At 39.9% G+C, this 24,996-nt stretch overlaps 1 protein-coding gene across 1 annotated transcript; it reads left to right on the forward strand.

Annotated features, from left to right (window-relative positions):
- erbb2 (erb-b2 receptor tyrosine kinase 2) lies at window positions 1–24,779 on the forward strand. Its single transcript, XM_077503754.1, has 27 exons — window positions 1–337; window positions 6,185–6,336; window positions 6,484–6,670; window positions 6,775–6,915; window positions 8,038–8,103; window positions 8,190–8,305; window positions 10,072–10,213; window positions 10,285–10,413; window positions 10,473–10,614; window positions 10,676–10,749; window positions 10,829–10,919; window positions 11,642–11,844; window positions 11,944–12,073; window positions 13,166–13,256; window positions 13,344–13,498; window positions 13,595–13,642; window positions 14,514–14,652; window positions 14,726–14,848; window positions 14,909–15,007; window positions 19,019–19,204; window positions 19,289–19,444; window positions 19,504–19,579; window positions 20,347–20,493; window positions 20,590–20,687; window positions 21,970–22,161; window positions 22,273–22,663; window positions 23,133–24,779. The coding sequence occupies exons 1-27, from the start codon at window positions 265–267 to the stop codon at window positions 23,447–23,449; spliced, it is 3,864 nt and encodes a 1,287-aa protein (XP_077359880.1). The 5' UTR covers window positions 1–264; the 3' UTR covers window positions 23,450–24,779.
- The last annotated feature ends 217 nt before the right edge of the window (window positions 24,780–24,996 follow it).

Raw genomic sequence — 24,996 nt, forward strand, 5'->3', positions numbered from 1 at the left:
CTCCCCTCCTCGGGCCTTCACGGGAGCGCGCCGCCTGCGTGGTGGTGCGCGCGCAGACACGCTCTACCAACAGGCACGACATTCCACAGAGCAACGCTGAGACTTATTTTATTTTTTTGTGAGGGGCGACAAATCACGAAGCATCCAACCCAACCGTGGCGAACTGCCTCAAACGTGGACAAGAGGACGGCAATAGTGTCCGGACGGACGTCGCGAGTATGGACTAGTTCGGCCCGAGTAGTAGTGGGAGGGGAAGTCTGGCAGATGGAGGCGGTGAGAAGTTTGCTCTTGCTCGGGGCCGTGCTGCTCCGAGGCTCGGGCTCGCTGGCCAGGGAAGGTGGGTGACTTCGAAGCACTAAAACACACATTCAGCCGCCGTTTAGCCCACCGGAATAGAACCTCACTAAATTCGAACGCTTTTGAAAGAGTTGAAGAAGTCTAAATGTGACATTTAACAGCTTTTTGAGGTGACTTAACGAGCTGGGAATCACACCTGTTGCTCCCCTACAAAACTCAACGTACAACTTCCCCCAAAAAAGTGCTTCTACTTTCCATGTACGCACAAACCGCGCGAGGAGTAGTTAAAAAAGAAAAGAAAAGAAAAAAGTCAGGTAACAAATATGAGAACCTGCTTTGCAACTTGTGTCGTGTGCAGTCAGTCAGTCAGTCAGTCAAGCGGCTAGTTAGCCAGTTAGCCGCGCATGTAAACAACAATAACAACAACAAGAAGTGCATTGTGCACCCGAGGATCATTGCCATGTCAATTATTCACCAGCGCTACCCAAAACAGGAGTACATTGTCTGATTAGAGAGCCACTTGTCTGTCTGCCTGCTGGCTGGCTCACTGCAGGCTGCCCAAGTCGTGTGAGAGATTTGAGTGAGTGCATGCCCCAGTGTGAGGAGAAACAAACCTTCGCACGCTTTTGAATGCACACGTCCGACTGGTTAAGTTTTTGCACAACTCGATGTTCGCTATCAGGTTTCTGGATGGGGAAAATTCACTATTTTTATTTTTATTTTTTGCCTGTCAGTGACTCTTCCAGTCTCTGTTGCAACCTGCTGACACTTTGTGACATTCTAAATGTTGGTAACAGTTGCAAACAGCTTGGCAATTTTTGAATTTGGAACTTTGACCAAGAACATGTACGCAGATAATATATGATACGTTTTGCAAGTGCAACTGTGTTGAAATGATATTTTTTTTAAATCTTATGTTGTTCAGAAAGAGACAAGTTTCTTCAAGTCTCACTCAAATATAACACTTTTATGGTAAAAATGTGTCATTACTGACATTTTAACACCCAACGTCTCAGTCTGAACACTAGGGGGCACTATGTAAAAGGACTACCTACAGTCAGTATGAGATGAAGAAGAATGATCAATTACGAGTTCTGTCATTAGAATACGATTATAAATTGTCATAATTGTAAACCAAACCCCAAAAAACTTATCAGCCCCCGTACACCTTTTTTTTTTATTCTAAGGTAACTAATTTGATACATTTTGCTAAGCCTAAAAGGAAATTACAAAATTATGTTTCAAAGAATTTTGTCAGATTTTCTTTCTATGTAAAGACGTTCTTGTTTTGTAAACGATTGTGATTTCAAGTATCACCTTCTTGTGCATATTATTTAGCACCATCTAGACATGAACTAATAATTCATTTCAATAATATGCAAAAAAAACTTGTATCACAAGATTCAACATTGATTTTTTTTAATATAATTGTAGGTCAAGTAAAATAATTTAATAGGATGTCACCAATATCCAACATGAAACACTAATGCCACCAAGTGGCAGAAAATTACCTCAACACAAATATGACTCAATGTCTGACTCCTTTTTAAACATATATGTTAACTGTAACTTTATAATTCTGTAAAATTACTGTATCAATGAACTAAATTATGTCTATATATTTGGTAACCAATAGCCATATTTGTCCACTTTTATGTTAATTAACAATAGTAAGAAAACTTGAAAAATATATATTATTGTACATTCAGAACAGATATAACGTGCAATTAAACACGAGTTAACTATGGAAATATATTCTGTATTTTGATCAAGCACTACTGTATACAGTATAGATATCTTTTTTGGCTGAATATGAATAAATACCTCAGCCAGTGTTCTGTTTTATTCAGAAATGTACAAATAATGTATAAATTGAAGCCATGGGCTTTCATCTTGATTTATTGTCATTACAAGGACAGGATTTCCAGTGCATTTGAGTGTGTCGGTGTACCTAATGAAGTGTCCCGTTGCACGGTCAACTAAGCCAATGGACGCATACATTTTTTGTTTTGAGATCAACACATAAAGATCAATATGACTGAAAGCACTGTTTTGAAAAGTGGCCAATAAAACACACTAGCACGGATGGATTCATCCGGGACGTGCCCTTGAAAGTTTGCGAGTAGTAATAATCATGTAACCACTTGGCAGCGCCTACGAGGACCATTACGGCACACAACGTGACACAGCCGCTTGTCGCAGGTAAATAAGTCCCCATTGTTGGCGGGAACAGGTCGGTGCACTTTCTGTGCCTTGCTGTCAATCAATATGAAGCACAACACACTTAAGTTATCATTCCCCATTGAAATGAATGCAAATGGCATGAATTCTTTACAGCCCCCCCCCAAAAAACAAAAAAAAACAAAAGTTGACACAGTGCACTTTCTAGCTGTCGTATTGGAACTCCTCGGATTGCGCAAGTGTCACCTGAACGGCGTCTGCGCGGCTTCGGTAGGTTCGGTGTCACTGAGACCGACGCGCAAGCAAGTGGATTAGCTGAGCTGAAACTGAACACAGGTTCAGGATCAGCCGGCCAGTTGTGATTCACCAGTCTAGACGTTCGTGTTTGGGATCTAACTCACTCTGCAGCTGAGGAGGGGTGGGGGGGTTGACATTAGTAACCATGGCGGGAACTTCCAAACGACTCAAATTCAATTTATAGGCATATGCAAAAGGTAGAAAAGAGGATTAGGGCCAGTGAACAGAAAATAAGGGTGGGCACTGCAGGAGTCTCACTTTATGCTCTGACTTTAAAGTCAGAATTCTCACTTTGTCACTTTAATCTCAGAATTCTGACTTTAATCTCAGAAAGTGAGAATTCTGACTTTGTGACGAGCTATGAATTGCGGGGGAGTCAGAAAGTCAGAATTGTGAGAATAGTCAGAATTCTCATTTTAAAGTAAGAATTCTGAGTTTAAAGTCAGGATTTTGAGATTAAAGTCAGATTTCTGAGATTAAAGTCAATTCAGCATTCTGAGATTAAAATCAGGATTCTGAGATTAAAGTCATAATTCTCACGTTAAAGTCAGAATTATGAGATTGAGGTCAGGATTCCGAGATTAAAGTCAGAATTCTCACTTTAAAGTCAAAATTCTGAGAATAAAGTGAGAGTCAGAATGCTGAGAATAAAGTCGGAATCCTGCCAACATTTTCTTTTTTTTTTTCTCTTCACTGGCCCTAATCCTTGATTTGGGGGGGTATGTAGTGAGTGTGTAGTCTATTTAACTGCTGAATTTATTTACTCCTAGCATTCATCCACTTCCAGATTCATTTCTCCAACATTCGTCACTTTGTCCGAGCCTTTGATACAATCGGTCCATTTTGAAGCCAAGCGCAGCTGCGGCGGCAGTAAATGTGTTTGCCGCGTTTGCGATGCTAATCGCAACACGATGACAGCGGCGTGCGTGCGTGCGTGAGTGAGTGCGTGAGGACGACGCATATGTAGCGTAGCGTCAGACTTGTTCAGATCCTGTTCAGCTTGTCTGTTGAGCAACACTCATCCGTCCCCCCCCCACGTCATGGTTGGAGAAATGTGTTCAGGGAGCAGCTTTCAAAGAACATCTTGATGATCTTTGTAGACTTGTCCATTGAGTGCACATGCTAGTAAACAACACGTCATTAGTAAACAACACGCAACCGCGTTACTGCTGCATTGACTGGCGCGCTGCCACGCTAAAAGGTGCGGCCTCCACCTCCATTTACGGTGTACTCGTTAAATTTTTCAAGGTCTTTTGTTTTTAAATTTAGTAAATGAAACTGTATTGTCTAATTTACCTTGAATCGATTTGAATTTCGATTCACAAGCGTTCAGGTCGATTTAATTTGTTTTTTAAAATTTGATTTGAAGGAGAACAAAAAAAAAAAAAGGATTTCTCAAGATGCATCTGTGTCTTTGAATGTGTGTGGTTTTAAAAGGTGGAGGCTGGTCCGGTGAGTGACGCCAGTTGGGGCTGTTGTGAGCACAAGGTTAGCGGCTGGCTGGCTGCTAACTGATGAGCTAAATAAAATGAAGCAAAGCTTTGAGGCTGAAACTTTCTAATTGAGTTATTCAAGTTACTCAATCATTTCATCGTTTCAACCCTAATCGTAGCAATAAAATAACTAAAAAGCACCATTGTCTGAGCTGCTGTTTGCGGTGGCAATTTTGTAAAACGGGATCATTTTCTGTGTCTAATTGTGACTCTTCATTTGTCCATTTGACGAGCGAAACGATTTGCGATGATGTCAGCGCTCAAGCAGCGAAGGCCTCAGTCAGAATTGACACCCGACACGAGCCGTGACGGCCGGCCGTGTATTTTTGGCAAGCTTGCGTTGCGCCATTTGCTGTAAAGCGAGTTGCCGGCGATAGTACAAGTGGGGGAGCGGGGGGTGGGGTGGTGGTGGGGGGGTACTACTACTACTGGAAAAGCTCGTGGACTGTCGAGGGGCCGTCGGCAGCGTGCCAGAGGAAGTCATTTATAACCTCAAGAAGAAGAGGAGGCGGGGCTATCCGCTGTATGACCGATTGCTAAAGCATGGGAGCTATGTGTGCATGTTTGAGCCCCCACTGTGGGTCATCATGTTGGATGACCCCCCCCAAACTACTCACCCACTGTGGGGAATCTCTTCTATCTCTATTTTTATACGCAGTACATTCTAATTAAATCATGATTAAATCCATGTAAAATGAAAAGAAATATGTCCCTTTCTCACTGTGACGTGTGTGCACTCACAGCTGCCAACGGAGCGCTCTAATGCGGCATCGATGAATCGGATTAAAAAAACCCCCATAAATTTCAATCCCTTTTGTCAACAGTGCACAAACAATCATTTGAAATACAGAAATCGGAGAATATTCGCTGTTGAGGAGCTGAAATTCTGAGCATTTTGACAGTTTTAAATGAATTAAAAAAAAAAAAAAGATATCTGAACGATGATCAAAAATAATTAGCGATAAATTTGAGAATTCATTACTTGTCGATAGGGCTGTGCAATTAATCGAAATTCAATTGCAATTTGAATTATTTCACTCCACAATTACAAAATCAGCATAATTGTAAAAACAGATTAATACTGTACTTATTTTTGAGTTGATTAAATTTATACATTTGCACCTTTTTATTTTTTTTTAAAGTAACTAATTTAATAAATATTGTTAATTATAGTGTTTCAAAGATTTTTAGTTGTCTTAATATTTTTTGTTCGTTTTTTATGTTTAAACATTTAGTTTTGTCCAAAAAATAAATGATTATCCTAGTTTTTGGCAACATAAATGAATAAATATAAAATATTAAAAAAATTGGTCTTAATATTTTTAAATGTGTAAATATTTTCTCATTTTGTACTGAAAAATAAATGTTTGAATAATCATGATTTCAATTATTGCCAAAATAATCGTGATTATTTTTTCCATAATCGAGCAGCCCTATTTATCGATTAATTTTGACACCCCTATTTTAGTGCTACAACTAACAATTATTTCAGTAATCGATTAATCTGTTAGCTTTATGATTAATTGACGAATTGGGTAAAAAAAAAAAACAACAACTTTATTTCCATCCTTTTTGTTTTTCAAAACAGAACATTATTTCAACTTGACAAACTACATAAATTGAATATTATGTACTGTTGTGGAGCTGAAATTAGTAACATTTGGACATTTTATATTAAAAAAAAAACACGAAAACGATTATCAAATATAATTATGGATCAATTTGATAATTGATTGTCATTTAATCGAGTTTATCGTTGAACCTCTGATCGTAAGAAAAACTAGAGTGCAGTGCAATCCTTAATCAGTTCCTCAATCCACACAATTCTTAACAACCGATTAATCGACTAATCGGTTTCAATGCTCACATAAGAAAGCGCTTGATAACTCCCAACCCCACCCCCCAATGTGTTGCAGTGTGCCTCGGCACGGACATGAAGCTGGCCCTGCCCTCCAGCTTGGAAAATCACTACGAGACCTTGGGGCTGCTTTACAGCGGCTGCCAGGTGGTCCACGGCAACCTGGAGATCACGCACCTTCACGGGGACCCGGACCTCTCCTTCCTACAGGTGCTTTCTTTTATAACCCACTTTTAGACTCGAGAGGAGGCATTCAATAAGTCTGACATCGCTGTCAGCGTTTGATTTTTTTGAACCAACGGGGGCTTAGAACAGAACCTTGAGGAACTCCACATTTGATGTTCTCGTTTTCTGCAGGGGATTGTGGAGGTGCAAGGCTACGTGCTGGTGGCTCACGTCTCGGTGAGCCTCGTCCCCCTGGACAACCTCCGCATTATCCGAGGCAGCCAGCTGTACAATTCAAGCTACGCCCTGGTGGTGCAGGATAACACCGGGGGGGCCGCCCCAGGCGGACTCAGGACACTTCGTCTTCGCAGCTTAACAGGTCGGAAAACTTGAGCTGGATCTCGCTCGTTTTGACGAATGGGGGTGGAATGTTCACGTCATTTCATCAACTCCTCCTGCTGTGATGATTCACATCCTCCGTAGAGATCCTTTTGGGCGGGGTCTATATTTGGGGAAACCCCCAGCTGTGCTTCCCGGACCCCCAGAACATCGTGTGGAGGGACACCTTGGACGAGCAGAACGTCCACGCCGGGCCGCACCGACTGCAGTCCCGGGCGTCCAACTGTGAGCAGTGCAGTGGAATACAGTTTTCCCTCGTTTATCGCGGGTGTCACGTTCCAAAAACTACCCGTGTTAATTTAAATTAAAAAAAAAATAAATCCCGTTAATTACGGTATATATATATTTTTGTTTGTATGTTTTTTTTGTTTTTTTTTAATTATAAATGCTTTTTCATTTATCGTGCTCTTTTTCATTTACATTCACTTTTTCCATTAAAAGTATGTTGTTGTTTTTTTTAAATTATATACAGCACAGTAGGGGTGTGAATTGCCTAGTACCCGACGATTCGATTCGTATCACGATTCATAGGTCACAATTCGATTCGATACCGATTAATCCCGATACGAATCTATAAGTCAATTGTCGCGATTTTTTTAATTTAAATTTAGAAAATACTAATCAGTAAACTTGTACAGTGTAAGATTTGTATGAAAATGTATTATCTGAAACTTCAGTCTTATACAGGTTGTAATCTGTTTCATGTTTGAACAGCATTGAAATAAAATTTTAAGGCTTAATGTCCATTAACATAACATTCGTCCATGCTTAAGGTGTGAACCCTAAGACGTTTTAGTGAATATTTTTCCATCAAAAATTTATATTTAAAAATCGATTCGGACGCCTATTGAATCGATTCGAGAATTGCGCGATGTAATATCGCGATATATTGCTGAATCGATTTTTTTTAACACCCCTAGTATATATATTTTTTTCCATTTTGTTTTTCCGTTTTGGTATATTTATATTCTATTATAAATGCTTTTTCATTCATCATATGTTTTTTCATTTACATTCATTTTTTCCCACTAAAAGTATGTTTTTTTTTTATTTACTAGTTATACAGCACAGTATATATTTTCTATCTTCGGAATGCAAATGTCGTGGAGCGACGGGACAGACACGGTTGGGAAGATCTCGTCGAGACGAATCCGCGGATGCTCGTATGTCCCCGGTCGGACGTAGGGTTCGAATTATACGGCCGCGCAAAGACCAAAAAAATAAAATTAACCACAAAATCCGCAAAACCACGAAAGATGAACCGGCGATAAACGAGGGAACACTGCATTCAGCACCTTCATGTAATGGCTTGCTTGATTTTTTTTAAATATTCGGTACCCGATGCAGGTCCAAGTTGCTCCTTGAGTTGCAAGAACAGTTGTTGGGGAGAAACCGCGCAGGATTGTCAAACCTGTGGGTTTTACCTTCACTCACATTCAAGTCATTTTCATCACCAACATGTCGTCACTGAAATGTTTTTTTGGTTTTTTTTTTCACAGTGACGCGTATCCGTTGCGCATCAGGATGCCAGCGGTGCAAGGGCCCTCTGCCCAACGACTGCTGTCACATGCAGTGCGCCGCCGGATGCACCGGACCCAAAGACTCAGACTGTCTGGTAAGATTGCACCTTTGCATTTTTCATGATAGTTTAGTTTGTGAAATTCAGTTTGTTTGATTTAGTTTTTCAAGCAGGTTTGTTCATTTGTAGTTTAGTTTGTTAGTTTTATCAGAGGCGCAATTATTAATTGATTCATCAACAACTGCTGCAATTGGCTGGCAGCCAGTTCAGGGTGTACCCCGCCTACTGCCCGAAGCCAGCTGGGATAGGCTCCAGCACCCCTCATGACCCTTGTGAGGAGCAAGCGGTTAAGAAAATGGATGGATGGATGGACAATTGATTATCAAATTGATTTTTTCCTGTTTTCCTCACGTTGCAGGCAAAAAGCGGTAACTGAAGCTTAATTAAACTAGACTAAGTGCAATTTCTAAAGAAATTGCGCAGGAATGCTGAAAGCTGAATGCTAATAGCTGAATGCTTAAGAAGGAATTGATGGGTAAATCATGTGAAAAATTAGGTAAGGTAATTAACTCTTACTGCTAGTAATTACTTACTAGTAGAATGTAGTAGTAGCATTCCCACAATTATGTTTGTGCACCGTCGATTTGAAATAATGTCCTGTTGTTGAAAAAAGGAATGGAAATTTAAAAGCTGCTTTTTAATCCGATTAAGTTTAATCCAGTTACTGAAGTAATCATTAGTTGACGGCTGCCGCCCTAAAATATACAAGCTGTCAAAATCCAATTGACTGATCAACATTTTTTTTCCGGTTTTCCTCACGTTACAGACAAAAAGCAGTAACTAAAACATAATTAAACTAGATTTTAGTGCAATTTTTGAAGAAATTGCGTGGGAATGCTGAAAGCTCAATGCTAATAGCTGAATGCTTAAGAAGGAAATTGATGGGTAAATTCTGTGAAAATTACAATGTAATTAACTACTACTACTACTACTACTACTACTAGTAGTAGTAGCATTACCAGAATTATGTTTGTGCACCGTCGATTTGAAATAATGTCTTGTTTTTGAAAATGGGATGAATTTTTTATTTTTTTTATAAATCAGATTAATTTTAATCCAATTAGTGAAGCAATCATTAGTTGCCGCCCTAAAATACAGAACTGTCAAAATTAATCCAGTAATCAACACGTAATCAATTATTTTATTAATTGACAATGCTTTCAATAATTGAGTAATTGTTTGGTGCCATTTTTTACCCTAAACTTGTCCAAATGCAAAACGAATAACTGATTTCTAATTATTTATTTTCTGTACAATCGTTTTCAAATAATATTCTGTTTTGTTTAGTTTTTTTTTTTAATATAAAAAAAAGATGGAAATCCAAGTTGTTGTTTTTTCTGATTCATTGAACAATAATCAACAGATTAATACATTAATCACATAATCATTTGTTGCAGCCCTAAAATACAGAGATATCAATTTAATCAATTAATCGACAAATAATCAATTATCAAAATAATTAACGATTTTAATAATTGAGCAATTGTTTGGAACCATTATTCAACTTAAAAATGTCTAAATACTCTGATTTCAGCGCCTCAACAATAATTATTCAGATTTTTTAAATATTTTAATGCACTTTATTGTAAAATAAAAGTATATCAGATTAATCAGGGGAAAAACTGACAGCTCAATCGATTACTGAAATAATTGTTAGTTGTAACGCTAAAATGTAGCATTGTTTACATTTTAGCGCGCTTTAATGCAAAATGGAAATCTGTCCGATTTATTCGATTCATCGGTTGAATGACGGGATAGCACAAATACCGGCTCGTGACGGCACCTCTTTTCCCCCCCGGCAGGCCTGCCGCCACTTCAACGACAGTGGCGTGTGCAAGGACAATTGCCCCCCGCCCACCATCTACGACCCGGTCACCTTCCAGACCAAAACCAACCCGGACAAAAAATTCAACTTTGGCGCCACCTGCGTCAAGATGTGCCCATGTGAGACGCCGACGTTTGTCGACGACGATACCTCGCCTTGCGAACAGTTTTTATTTTTTTTTTACTTACAGACAATTACCTGGCCATGGACGTCGCCTGCACGTTGGTTTGCCCCAAAGCCAACCAGGAAGTCATCGTCTCCAACCCGGACGGGGACGAGACACAGAAATGCGACAAGTGCGAGGGCGACTGCCCCAAAGGTGCGTCTTTTTCGGACTCAAATTCAAGAAACGTTTTGTAATGGTTTGAAAATGGACAGTGTGTTACGGACCGGGTATGGACAACCTCGGCGTCGCCGACAGCCAGGCGGTCGCCACGGTAACCTCTTCCAACGTGGAACAGTTCAGCGCTTGTAAGAAGATTTTTGGAAGTCTGGCCTTCCTCCCGCAGAGCTTCCTTTGGTAGGTTGCGTTTGGAAAGAAGGCGACCAAGTTGCCTGGTTGCTGATGTCTGCCGTTTTAGGGACCCCGCGACCAACACGTCGGGCCTGACCCTCCAGCAGCTCAGGGCCTTCAAGAACCTGGAGGAGATTACAGGTAGAGAACCGGTGGCTGTTTTTTTTTCTTTTCTGAATTAATACAGCAGATATTCTCATGATGGGGATGATCTCTTCAGGTTATTTGTACATCGATGCCTGGCCAGAAGGCTGGAGCGACCTGTCCGTGTTTGAGAACCTGAAGGTGATCCGAGGGAGGAGGCTCTACAAGTAAGAAACAATTTCCATTTCGATTATTTATTTATTTTCCTCTTCATTCAATTCAGTGCAGTGTCGGTTCATTTATAATGATGGAACATCAATTCTTAAATGACAAGGACGTAATAAAAAAAATAAAATAAATAAATAAAATGACATGAGGAGAAAATACTATTTTTGTAATTCATAGGAAAATAAAAAGTGCATAAGTCAGGTCTTTCACAAATGTAAGAAAATAATTTTCAGTTCCTGTGAACAGTAAACTTCCATTTCATTTTTTTTTCTCATTAAAAAAAAAAAAAAAGTAAAAAATAAACGAATTATCACAAATAATTATTGATTAATTAGGTGTCAGTTAATCGTTAAGTGCCTTGCAAGAACAAAAAAAACTTTTCAAATTAAAAGGAGCAAAATAATGGAAAGGTTAATGAATAGCAAACTGTTTTTTGTTTTTTTTTTCTCCTCCCTCAGTCTGCGTTTGCGTTTCCTGCTTCTGGCGGCTAATTATTAGCCCTGCCAGCTGCGTTAACTGGCAACAGGCGGCAGCCGGAACAAAAAGTAACAGTCAGTGAGGACAAGGACAAGCACAACGTGTTCAAAACTAGGTCACGGGCAGCACGTGGAAACAAATCGCCAGCCGCGTCTTCTTCCATATTGTTTTGGAAAATGATCATGAAACATGACAGTTGAGCTGTTTTTTTTTTTGTTTTTTGTTTTTTGTTTTTTTTTCTCAGGGGTGTTTTTTCCCTGGCCGTCCAGAACCTGCGCATCCAGTCACTGGGGCTGCGTTCACTGCGCAGCATCAGCGGCGGTTTGATTCTGTTGCACAACAACTCGCAGCTGTGCTACACCAACTGGTTGCCCTGGGGCAGCCTCCTCCATCCCACCCAGGGGCCCCACTACATCGTCAGCCGCAACCGGGACCCCCAAGTCTGCGGTGGGGGAAACCAAAAAAACAAAAACAAAAGTTTTTGGTCGAAATCTGTCGGAATGTGAGAAAACAATTTTTTATTATTATAATTTTTTTTTCCTTCAGAGGCGCAGGGGCGCGTTTGTCACCCACTGTGTGAGGGCGGCTGTTGGGGCCCGGGGCCCAGCCAGTGCGTGGCCTGCAAGACTTTCCGGCGTGGCACCCAGTGTGTTGAGCAGTGTGACCTCCATCAAGGGTGAAGCAACAGCATCTTTTGAAAATACATTTTTGTTTCTCAAGAAAAAAAAAATAAAAATTATTTATATATATATATATATATATATATATATATATATATATTCTTGACTGCTTAATGGAAATCAGCATTATAAAAAAAAAAATCCTGTTTTGTATATTTTTTTCATTTATTATATATGTTTTTTTCGTTGTGGTATTATTTTTACTTTGTTATAAATTCCTTTTCATTCATCGTATATGTTCTTTTTTCATTTACATTCATTTTTTTCCATTAAAAGTATGTTTTATTTTTTATTTACTTCTTATTCAGCACAGTATATATATATATATATTTTTTTTTTTTCGTTTAGTTTATTATGATTGCTTTTTCATTCGTTTGTTTTTTTTCTTCCATTTACAGTAATTTTTTTCCATTAAAAGTATGTTGTTGTTTTTTTTAATTATATTCATCACAGTATATATTTTTTCATTTATTATGCTTTTTCATTTTGGTATGATTTTTAGTTTATTATGAATGCTTTATCATTAATCATTCGTGGGGGGGTTTTTTCATTTACAGTCATTTTTTTTTTTCATTGAAAATATGTTTTATTTTGAATTTACTTATACAGCATAGTATATATATATATATATTTTTATTTATTTATTTATTTTTTTGTGTGATTTTTAATTTTTTTTATGAATGCTTTATCAATCATTTGTGGTTGTTTTTTTTTTGCATTTACAGTCATTTTTTCCCTATTAAAAGTCTGTTTTTATTGATTATTTTTTTTTTTTTGTAATTTACTTTTCATTCAGCACAGTATATATTTTCTATTTCCGGAATAAAATATCGTGGAGCGACGGGACTGACACCGTTGGAAAGGTCTTGTCGAGACGAATTTGCGGATGCCCGGTATGTCCCCGGTCAGACGTTGGGTTCGAGAGATATGGCGGCGCAAAGACTAAAAAATAAATAAATAAAAATAAACAAACCAAAAAACACGCTGTAAAAAATCAGTGAAACAGTGAGGCCGCTAAAGATGAACCTGTGATATACAAGGGAACACTATTAATTATATTTATAACAATGATGCTAATCGTGTTGCAGGGCTGTCCGTGAATTCATCGACGGGTTCTCGTGCGTGGCCTGTCACGCCGAGTGTCGACCTCTCAACGGCTCCGCCACGTGTCACGGCCAGGTGAGATGTGCAAGCAAACGGATTCCCTATATAATTGGCAATACCGTAAACACATACGATAATAATGACGACTGGGCGTTTCCCCAGGGTCCGGACCAGTGCAGCGAGTGCCAGAACTTCCAGGACGGCGAGTCGTGCGTGGAGCACTGCCCCAGCGGCGTGAAGGAGGACCAGCAGACGGTGTGGAAATACAGCAACGCCACGGGGCATTGTCTGCCCTGCAACACCAACTGCACGCTCTCGTGAGAGGACATATAAACACACAAATACGCATAAACATGCTATTGTAAACGCACTTTGTTGACACTGACGACCCGGTTGTTTCTTCTCTCCGTCAGCTGCACTCAGATGGATGAGAGAGGCTGCCCGATCCATCCAAAGACAGGGTAAGATCACTTCCAAGCGGACTGCCACATGATGGGACATTTTCCCACTTGAATTCTATCATCTTTCTTGCCGTCTTTATAAAATGGCTGCCATTCTTTGTCGTTTTGTGTAAATAATAATCTTTTTTTTTTTTTCATAATCGATTATTAAAAGTAATTATCGAGTAATGTGATTATTAATTAGTTGTCAACGAAATGCTGCACCCAATCATTTTTTTTTCTCGATGTAGACCAAGTCATTATCAAAACTAATTATTGATTAATGTGATTGATTAGTTGTCAATTAATCAATAAATCTCACCTCATAATTTTTTTCTTGATGTAGACCGATTATGACAATAATTAGCAATTAATGTGATTATTGATTAGTTGTCAATTATTCATTGCACCTCTAATAATTTTCATTTAATATAGCCCAAATAATCAATTATCAAAAATAATGATTAACGTGATTTTAGTTGTCAATCAATCTTTGCACCGCTAATCATAGTTTTTCTTCATGTCGGTGATTATCAAAAATAACGATCATTAATGTGATTATTAATGAATTGACAATTATTCATTGCACCTCTAATCGTATTTTTTTTCTTGGTGTTGACGATTATCAAAAATAATGATCTATTGTGATTATGAATTGTCTTGTAATCACATTTTATTTCTCTTTAGACCGATTAATCGATTATCAACAGTAATTAGATATTGTGATTATCGATTAGTTTTCACTAATCGTCATAATTCAGATTTTTTTTTCTCAATGTAGACCAATTAATCATCAAAAATAGATTGTCATGATCAATTAGTTGTCAATTATGATTAATGTTGCACCTCTAATCATCTTTTCTTTTTTTTTTTTTTTCCTTTCTCGATGCAGACCGGGCACAACCATCGCAGCGGCCGTGGGCGGCGTGGTGCTCTTCTTCATCCTCCTGGCCCTGCTCGTCTTCTACCTGAGGCGACAGAAGAAGCTGAAGAAGAAGGAGACCCTGAGGAGGATCCTGCAGGAGCACGAGGTGGGCGGCACCAGCGGGAGGCCCAACACTCTCAGGAAAGTGCCCAGAAACCAACATATTTTCCCTTTGGCAGCTGGTGGAACCTTTGACACCCAGCGGGGCCTCGCCCAATCAGGCGCAGATGCGCATCCTGAAGGAGACGGAGTTGAAAAAGCTCCGCGTGCTTGGCGCCGGAGCCTTTGGGACCGTTTACAAGGTCTGACAACTTTTCCCCGTTGACAAACAAGCCCTCACTTAATCAACGTTTTGTTTACAGGGAGTGTGGACTCCTGACGGGGAGAACGTGAAGATACCGGTGGCCATCAAGGTCTTACGGGAGAACACCTCGCCCAAAGCCAACAAAGAGATCCTCGATGTGAGTCTTTGACTGTTTGATTTCTTTTGACCGCCAAAAACGTCGAATAACGATTACTAAAATCACTGTGTACGCCGCCATAAACATTAATTGACGTCAACCTTTTTTTTTTTTTTTTTTTTTTTTTTTTTTTTTAAAAGAGCTCAGAATTGTTCATTCGGTAGTCTTACCGATTCAACGTCTTGTCATCATTGCTCTTTTCTTTTTATTTATTTTTTTTATTTTTTTATTTTTTATTTTTTTTGTGTGTGTATGTGTGCGTGCGTTTGCGTGCGTTTGCGTGCGTGCGTTTGCGTGCGTGCGTGCGTTTGCGTGTGTGCGTTTGCGTGCGTTTGCGTGCGTGCGTGTGCGTGCGTGCAAATACGTATAAATTTATACTCATTCATTCACCTAAAACCTTATAAATATCCCATTACCCTTCGCCTTAACCAGGTACTTCAGAATCTTGCCAGAGTCGTGAGATTTAAATGGTCAGGAGACCAGAGAAAAGGTCAGAAAAAAAAAGAAATAAAGAGAAAAGAAAGGTAAATCAAAGTGACATCCAGCACCGACCAAACACTTCCTGCCTTCCCCATGATTACAAAATCAAAGTCTTACGCCAACCCCGGAAGCCTCTAAATTCCAGCAAATTTAGCGAGATCTCAAGAGCCCAGAGGAAAAACTAAAGAGAGGAAGGAGGGAAGGATCGATAAGGCAGAGTGAGATCAATAGAAGCCAGTACATCCAATCCATCAAAGTGAAGTCCAGCACCAACAAGACCCCTCCTGCGTGGTTGCAAAACCGGAGTCTTATGCCAACCCCAGAAACCTCATACTTCTAATAAATTAAGATCTGAAGTGACCAGAGGAAAAACTAAAGAGAGGAAGGAGGGAAGGATAGATAAAGCAAAGTGAGAACCACAGACACCAGCACCAACTGATTCAAGGGGCTGTGGGAGGGAGAGGGTACTTCTGTTGAGTTTCAGTAGATGCTGGTGCGACGGATCTGGCATGCATAAGGACCACCACCAAAGAAAGAAGCCGTCAACCGCGGTCCAGCAAAGCGAGCACCCCCCCCCCCCCCCCCCCGGAATCCCCAGGCCGCGGCAGCAACAAGGCCACCCCCAAGCCACCCGAGCGGACACCGGTCGGCGAGCCGACCCAGACACCCGGAACACCCCCGCCCCAGCCCCGGCCCACACCCCCGAGCCCAAGGCCGCAGAACGAGGCCCAGCGGGCCCCCACAGCGCCCCACCGGTCCCCAGCCCCCATCCCCCCACGACCCCCCCGCACCCCACCCAAACCCGCCATCCACCACGACCCAGGCCCCACCACCCCCGACCCCCAAACCCCCGAACACACCCCGACCCCCAGCACCCAACCCCCCACCCACCCATACCTCCACCCCCCCCCCAAACAAGCCGCCCCCCCCCCGACGGCCGCCACCCCCCCCCCCCCCGCGAACCCGGCCCCCCGCGAGAACCCCCCACCCCCCCCCCGGAAACCGGCACCGGGCAGCAGCGCAGAGAGGGAAGATGTGCCCACCCCACCTCCAGCCGCGCGAGATTTGCACAGCGGCGGGAGGGGGGAAGCAGAGGAGGAAGCACCAGGGGAGAAGGCGGGACACCAGAACACCGAGCCCGGTGGGGAGAGGCCCCGGTCGTCACGCCAGAGTACAAGTGACACCTAACCCTGTTACTGAGTCCGCCAGCTCGCCGACTGGCGAGCTCTACCCTTACACCGTGAATGTGGCCCCACCCAGTGTATATACAAGTGTGTGCATGTGGTGCATTAAAATTGGGAGCAGGTGAGTCGGAGCAGAGGGAAAAAATTTCCCCTACTCCGACACACCCGTATCCCCCCCCAAAAAATGAATATGTATATGTGTGGTGCATTAAAAAAGGGAATGGAGGGACAAAGTGGTGGGGCAGGGACACAAATGGGGGGGACCACAGCGCTGCCAGGCACTGCAGTCCATCCCCTCTGATGGCTCCCCGCCCCAACTCACCCCTCCCCTTGGACGTGAGGTGCATTAAAATTAAATTAAATTAAATTAATTAAATTAAAAAATAAATTAAAATTGACGTCAACTATTACTTAACTATTCTAATAATATTATAATAATTTATATAATAATAATAATAATAATAATATATAATACAATGAAATAAAATAAAATAAAAATAAATAATGATCAACATGAGAAGTAGACAGTGAATTGTTTAGTAAAAGGCTTCCCCTGTTAATGTTTCAAGTTTATTTGTATTTTATATACAACAATGTTGTCCAAAAAGGAAATAAAAATTGAAGTGAAAAAAAAATATACAATACAATACAATATAATAATAATGATGATAATAATAATCATAATAATAATAATCATAATAATAATAATCATAATCATAATAATTACCTATTATTTGTTAATTGACGTCAACTATTAAATATTAACTATTATAATAATATATAATAAAATGAAATACAAATAAAATCAATATAAAATAAAGAAAAAAATAAAAGTAAAATAATAATAATATTATTTTAATTAACTATTATTTGTTAGTTGACGTCAACTATTAACTATTATAATAATATATAATAAAATGAAATATAAATAAAATAAATATAAAATAAATACATATAAATATATAAATAAAATAATAATTAATATTGATATTATAATTATTGTTAGTTGATGTTAGTTGATATTATAATTAAATGTTTGTTAATTGACATCAACTATTAATTATTAATGATTGTAATAATATATAATAAATGAAATATAAATAAAATAAATATAAAATAAAAATAAATTAAATAAATCAATACAAAATAAATAAATAAAAATAAAATAATAATAATTAGTAATAATATTATAATAATTAACTAGTATTTGTTAATTGAAACATGACGAATATGATGAAATAGAACATTTTCAAGTATGACACGAATGATCAAAGCCTTTGTCACATTAAATCTAATTCACATTTCTTTTTTCCTTTTTTATTTGCGAGCTCAGTATTGTTCATTTGGCAGTCTTGATTCAACATGTCACATAATATCTCTCTTTTTTTTGTGTGTGAGTTAGTGCTAATTAATTCACCTGAAACCTAATAAAAAAAAATCCATACCCTTCACCTTAACCGGATACTAAAGTCTTGCCAGAGTCGTGAAGTTCAAAAGGTCAGGAGACCAGAGGAAAGATCAAAGGAAAGAAAGATGAAGCAAAGTGAAATCCAGCACCACTCAAATGTAAAATGTGAAAATGTATCTAAAGCCTGTTTTCTCATTTTTCTACTTTTCGCCTGATTGTCACTCAAATGACCTGTTTTCAAATGGTGATTACTAGGGGTGTTAAAAAAAAATCGATTCGGCGATATATCGCGATACTTCATCGCGCGATTCTCGAATCGATTCAATAATCGGCAGAGTCGATTTTTTTTTTTTTTTTTTTTTTTTTTTTAAAGGATTCACACCTTGAGCATGGAAGAATGTTATATGAACGGAACATTAAGCCTTAATATTTTATTTTAATGCTGTTCAAACATGAAACAGATTACAACCTCTATAAGACTGAAATTTCAGATAAATAAATAATACATTTTCATATAAATCTTACACTGTACAAGCTTACTGATGAGTATTTTCTAAATTTGAATGAAAAAAATCGCAACAATCGATTTATAAATTCGTATCGGGATTAATCGGTATCGAATCGAATCGTGACCTGTGAATCGTGATACGAATCGAATCGTCAGGTACTAGGCAATTCACACCCCTAGTGATTACTAAAGAATGGAATAAGGTAGAAAGTTTTTTTTCTAATGAAAGAATGGAACATCATCTTTCATGTGGTATCCACCATGTTTATGTAGTAATAGCACACAATATTCCATTTGCCTTGAAAGATGAGTTCAAATGCTCGAAATCGGTTGTTTTTTTGAATAACGCACGGCAGTCAAAGAGTGAAATAGGGAATAAAAGATCTGCGAAAATATAAGTGTGCGTGCGTCCACCGTTTGCGCTTCTCCAGGAAGCGTACGTGATGGCCGGCGTGGCCAGCCCCTACGTGTGCCGCCTGCTGGGCATCTGCCTGACGTCCACGGTGCAGCTGGTCACGCAGCTGATGCCGTACGGATGCCTCCTCGACTACGTCCGCGAGAACAAGGACCGCATCGGCTCCCAGTTCCTCCTCAACTGGTGCGTCCAGATCGCCAAGGTGGGTGAAGCCGCTCGACCGCAAAATATGGCTAGGATTTCCCACTCCGCCTGATTTTCAATGTGCGAATTTGGACTCGCGTAGGGGATGAACTATCTGGAGGAGGTGCGCCTGGTGCACAGGGATTTGGCCGCCCGCAACGTGCTGGTCAAGAACCCCAACCACGTGAAGATCACCGACTTCGGCCTGGCGCGCTTGCTGGACATCGACGAGACGGAATATCACGCCGACGGAGGGAAGGTAAAGTCGCATCAGCCGTTTGCCATTGAAACGATTCACCGACGTTTTGATCGTTTTAGGTTCCAATTAAATGGATGGCGCTTGAGTCGATCCTGCACAGGAAGTTCACGCATCAAAGTGACGTTTGGAGTTATGGTGAGTGTTATTCCTACGTTACTGTCGAATAGTTTTAGAGTCGATTCAATCGATTTATCGACTAATCTCATTCATATTAATTTTGGATTACTGTGTAATAAAAACATTTTTTCCCCTAATTACAGTTTATTAACCAGTAATTCGTGTTTATTTCATACTTTGTATTTGTATAGTGATTGTTTTGTTTTGTTTTGTTTTTTTAAAGGCGGACCCACCATCCTCACATTGTACACTATTATGACTTTATGACTTTACTTGATTTATTTAGTCATGTATTTATTTTTATTTTTTTCTACATAACATTTCAACTTGGCAGTATGGCCCAAAGCTGCCAAAATTAAAAATAAATGACTAAGTAAATAAATAAATAAATAAAGTGAAAATTAAAACTGATATGAAAAAAATATAATTCAAAAATTAAATACAAATGTAGTTTTATATATATATATATATATATATATATATATATATATATATATATATATATATATATATAATGTATGTATGTATGTGTATATGTATATAATTTCATTTATTTATTTTTTTGCTCTTTTATTTCCATTTATATTTGGATATAATTTTCGACTTATATTTTTTTTATATCTATTTTTATTTTGACTTTTATTTATTTATTTATGTATTTATTTTGAATTTTGGCAGTTTTGGTCTTCCATACTAGCGTCAACACATGTAAGCGTATCTGTAGAAACCCCAAATCCTGCTTCCCAATTCCCCAAAACTATTACTTATTTATTTTTCCCTGCCAGGAGTGACTGTGTGGGAGCTGATGACGTTCGGCGCCAAACCCTACGACATGATCCCGGCCAGGGATATCCCGGACGTCCTGGAAGGCGGCGAGCGCCTCCCTCAACCTCTCATTTGCACCATCGACGTCTACATGATCATGGTCAAATGTGCGTACCCCAAAAACTTCCCAAAAGTCTTGAACGTGTCCCCGTGTTGCGCCGCGTTCGGACCAATCATCTCGTTTTTGTCTTTCCCGACGCAAGGTTGGATGATCGACCCGGACAGCCGACCCAGATTCAAGGATCTGGTGAACGATTTCTCCGCCATGGCCAGGGACCCGCCTCGCTATGTCGTCATTCAGGTGTGGAACAAGAGTTATTGTCGTTTGGGAAGTTGCATTTGACTTAGTTTTTATTTCGTTTGGAATTTTTCTTTTCTTTTTTTTATTTATTTATTTTTATTCAGTTTAATTAGTTTTCAGGGTGGTTCTGTTATTTTTTTATTATTATTTTTTTAAATGCTTAGTTTTAGTTTAGTTTTAATTAGTTTCAGTACTAGTAAAGGTCAAAAAACTAAAATTCAAAAAACAATTTCGTTAAATAAATAAAAACGAAAATGCTTTCTTTAAAAGACGAGAGCTAACTGAAACTACATTTTATGTTTACAAAAGTAACGAAAACAGCAAAAATGTCCTTTGTTTTAGTCTTTGGTAATTAATTGAATGCATGAGCCTTTGGGGGTGATTTTAAATGCGATTTTTAGTAATTTATTTTGAGATTAACCGGAATAAGGACATTTGAAAGTGTGTCACACAGAAGTGACGTCATATAGCAGCAGCCAATAGGAAAGCACCTTCAGATGATGTCGCTTCTCATCGTGTTTTTTAAATATTGCGCACAAGTAATACACATAAAAAAAACTAAAACTAATACTGAAACTAACAAACTAAGCATTTATTAAATCACTAAAACAAACAGAACCACCTAAAAACTAATTAAAACTAATTACATTTAAAAAACAAAACTCAAAACAAAATCAAAACTCAAATGGAAAATTCTGAAACTATAACAACCCGTGTACTAGTTTTCTTTTTCTTTTTTTTCTTTTTTTTACATTTAGTTAGTTTTAATTCGTTTTCAGGGTGGTTCTGTTATTTTTTTTATTAGTTGTAGTTATTTAATAAATGCTAAGCATTTATTTAGTTTAGTTTTAGTTAGTTTTTTTTTTTTAAACGTGTATTACTTGTGCGCAATACTGTATTTAAAAACCACCATGGGAGTTACATCATTTGAAGGTGCTTTCCTATTGGCTGCTGCGAGATGACGTCACTCCTGTGTGACACACTTTCAAACGTCCTTATTCCGGTTAATATCAAAATAAATCTACTTAAAATTACATTTAAAATCATCCCCTAAGGCTCATGTATTAAATTAATTACTAATAAAGACTGAAACGATTTTTGCTATCATTATAGTTCGTTTTAGTTTGTTTTGTAAACATAAAATATCGTTTCAGTTAGTTTTCGTTTTTTTAAAAAAGCATTTTCATTTTTATTTTATTTCGTTAATGAATTTTTTTTTTTTTTTAAGTTTTATTTTTTCCCCTTAGTTTTAGTTCACTTGAACTCTGGTCTGGTCTTGCAGAACGACGAGCAGATGAGCATGTCCAGCCCAGTGGACAGCCAGTTCTTCCGGATGCTTCTGGAGGAGGACGGCAACAACATGAGGGAGTTGCTGGACGCCGAGAAGTACCTGGTGCCTCAACCCAACCTCGAACCCCGGACACCGGGAGACGGGGCGCAGTCAAACGGGCCGTCCCGGCACCAGTCGTACAGGGTCAGTTGGTGGCTTTTTGAACAAAACTCGCCAACGTTCAACATGAACAGCTGATGCCGTCTAGGGGCAGAAACCTGCTGTTAAGACTCTCTTGTCTGTGATGATTTCCAGAGCGGAGATCAGGGCCTGGACGCCGAGCCCCCCGTGGCAGCCCCCCGCGGCATGTACTCCTCCCTCAGCACATTGGGCCGCACTCAGTACCCCGCCCTGGCAGCAGGGGGCGGCGCCTCCAACGGCACGTGGACCCCGATCTACCCCACCCTGGCGCGCAGACCCTCTGCCGGCGGCCAGTCCGACTCGGTCTTCCTGGACGGGGCCCCGCCGGACGAGCCCTCGCTGCCTCCGGCCAGCCCCGGCCGCTACTGCAAGGATCCCACCGACGGGAGCCAGGGCGAGCTGGACGAGACGGACGGCGGGCCCAACGGTTTCCTCCATCCGACCCAACTTCATCACTCCCTGCCCAGGAGAAGTCACGTCCATAATCACAACCACGTCTTGCCAGGTGGGCTGCACTTTTAATTTGAATCGGGCTCTCTCCTTGCCTGTTTTTTTTTTTTTTTTGTATGCTAAAATTCTTAAATCAGATTCATCTTAGAATTTTGATTAATCACAATTAATTGCTTAATTAAAAAGGCCTTTTTATCAACATTTTTTGCCCGCCAAATTTAAAGTGCACCTGTTATTTGTTAATTTTTACGACATTTAATGTTTTGAGGATGTCTAGATAGATAGATAGGTAGATAGATAGATTGCTAGATAGGTTGGTAGGTAGATAGCTAGCTAGCTTGCTTGCTAGATAGGTAGATAGCTAGCTATCCATCTATCCATCCTTCCATCTATATACATCCATTTATTTTCTGATTTTCCGCTTTATAAATGACTTTAAAATTACTGTATCAGCCCAATTTCGCTGTGTAATTGCGGCACAGCATCTACCGGTAGAAAATGGAGTGAACTTTTGTTTTGTTCAGAGTACGTCAACCAGGAAGTGGCCGAGCCCAGGCCGCAGCGACCCAACACCCTCCCTCGCAAACTTTCCAAAGTGGAGCGGCGCCTCCCCAACGGCTTGACTTCAGGCCACAGCGTGGAGAACCCCAGGTACTTGGTGCCCTCCACCTCGCCCGCCTTCGACAACCCGTACTACCTGGACCTCCTGGCCAAAGCCGTCGCCGGGGCGACGGACGGCCCGGCGGAAGCGGTACCGAGACAAGTCAACGGATTTGTCACCCCCACGGCGGAGAATCCGGAGTATCTGGGACTGGCGGACACCTGGAGTGGACACACATGAAGAGCGCGAGGACGGCGCTGGTAGGTAGGCAGCTCGTGACGGAAAGCGAATGACGATATCGATGCAGCCCGGGCGTGTTTTGGGGATTGCGTGAGCGAGTGCAACCGGTTTAGAAGATGATGACGCGCCGTGACTCGCCTCATTCATCTGGTGTTCCCGGTGACATTTATATTCCTGTCAACAATCCGACCTTTCCGGAAGACGAGTTTACTCAGCTGTGAATAATTGACTGTCTTAAAAACAACTGAGGACGCTTTCATTGAATGTATTTTTTCAGGGTTTTTCCTGCCGGTACCATTCGGACCTTCAACTCTTTCCTGTTTTCAAGATGTCTATGATTTTAAAATCAGAAATTAGACACCACAAATATTCCGCTTTTTTTTTCCCCAATCATGATCCAAACGGGGACTTTGCACTCGCCGCACACCGAGGACGACGATTAGTATTCTGCTCGCCGACATCAAAAACCCGCCGGGACGTTTTTTTGTGATGGTCAGAGGGGTCCCTGTGCTGCCCATCTGGCCCGCACGCGCGCTTTCCCCCAAAAGAAAGAAAGAAAGCGCTGTTATGTTGAGCGTCTGCAGCTTCTTTGTCAACTCTTCAGGGATTTGCTCGACTGCAAAAAAAAAAAAATCTCGACACGGTCTTTAAATGTTTCTAAACTATAATACGAATGTAGGGTGACGTTCTTTTGTGCTTGTTGACACTGAAGCATGGCTCAAATTCCTGCCTGCCCGCGCCACGACAAAACACACAACAATGGTATCCCAGTTAATCATCGACGGCACTCGCTGGCCCCGAGGGAGGTCAAACGCACTCAAAGGAGACTTTGTCTGACCTCGGCGTCCATCTTGTCTAGGCCGCCGTGTCCTCAATTTTTTTTTTTACCTCACTGAGATCCCAAACGTGCTAAAAGATGTCTTCTGTATAGTTCCGGCAGCCTCACACGATGACAATTAAGCTGTTTTTAACTTTTTTGGGGGGTTTTGAAAGAATTGTTATTGTTCTACTGCACTAACATTTGTGTGTGATGACGGCACATAAAAAAGCTATTTTATCGTGTTTTCTTTGTGTATTTAAAAATTAGAGCCCAAAATAAGAAAATTCAACATCAAAACAGAAATTTAGAAAAAAATAATAATTGAAATATTGTCATTCAATTTTCTGCCCATAATGTAAATATTGTATGTAATATTGTGAATATTTTGTGATCAGTCTACTGTGGAGAAAATCTGTAAGCACACACAATATTTTATGAAGAAAATGGTCAGTTGTACATGGATTTGTTTGCATATTTTGTGTGTTTAAAGAATAAAAAACAAAAAAAGTAGACTTGTATATTATTTTTATCATTTCTGTTTGTCGGACTTTGAACCTTTTGTCCAGAAGTAAACAAACCCTGTACAGCCAACACAAGCAACTGTTGCTGACCTCTAGTGTTTTTATGTGGAACTACATAAAATTGACTTTTTTCTTTTTTTGGTTAAAATTCAAACATAAAAATAAGTCTAATTACTCAATCATAGAATGTAAGACAGATGTTTATT

Source organism: Festucalex cinctus, chromosome 17, assembly GCF_051991245.1.
Source record: "Festucalex cinctus isolate MCC-2025b chromosome 17, RoL_Fcin_1.0, whole genome shotgun sequence".
Lineage (NCBI taxonomy): Eukaryota > Metazoa > Chordata > Actinopteri > Syngnathiformes > Syngnathidae > Festucalex > Festucalex cinctus.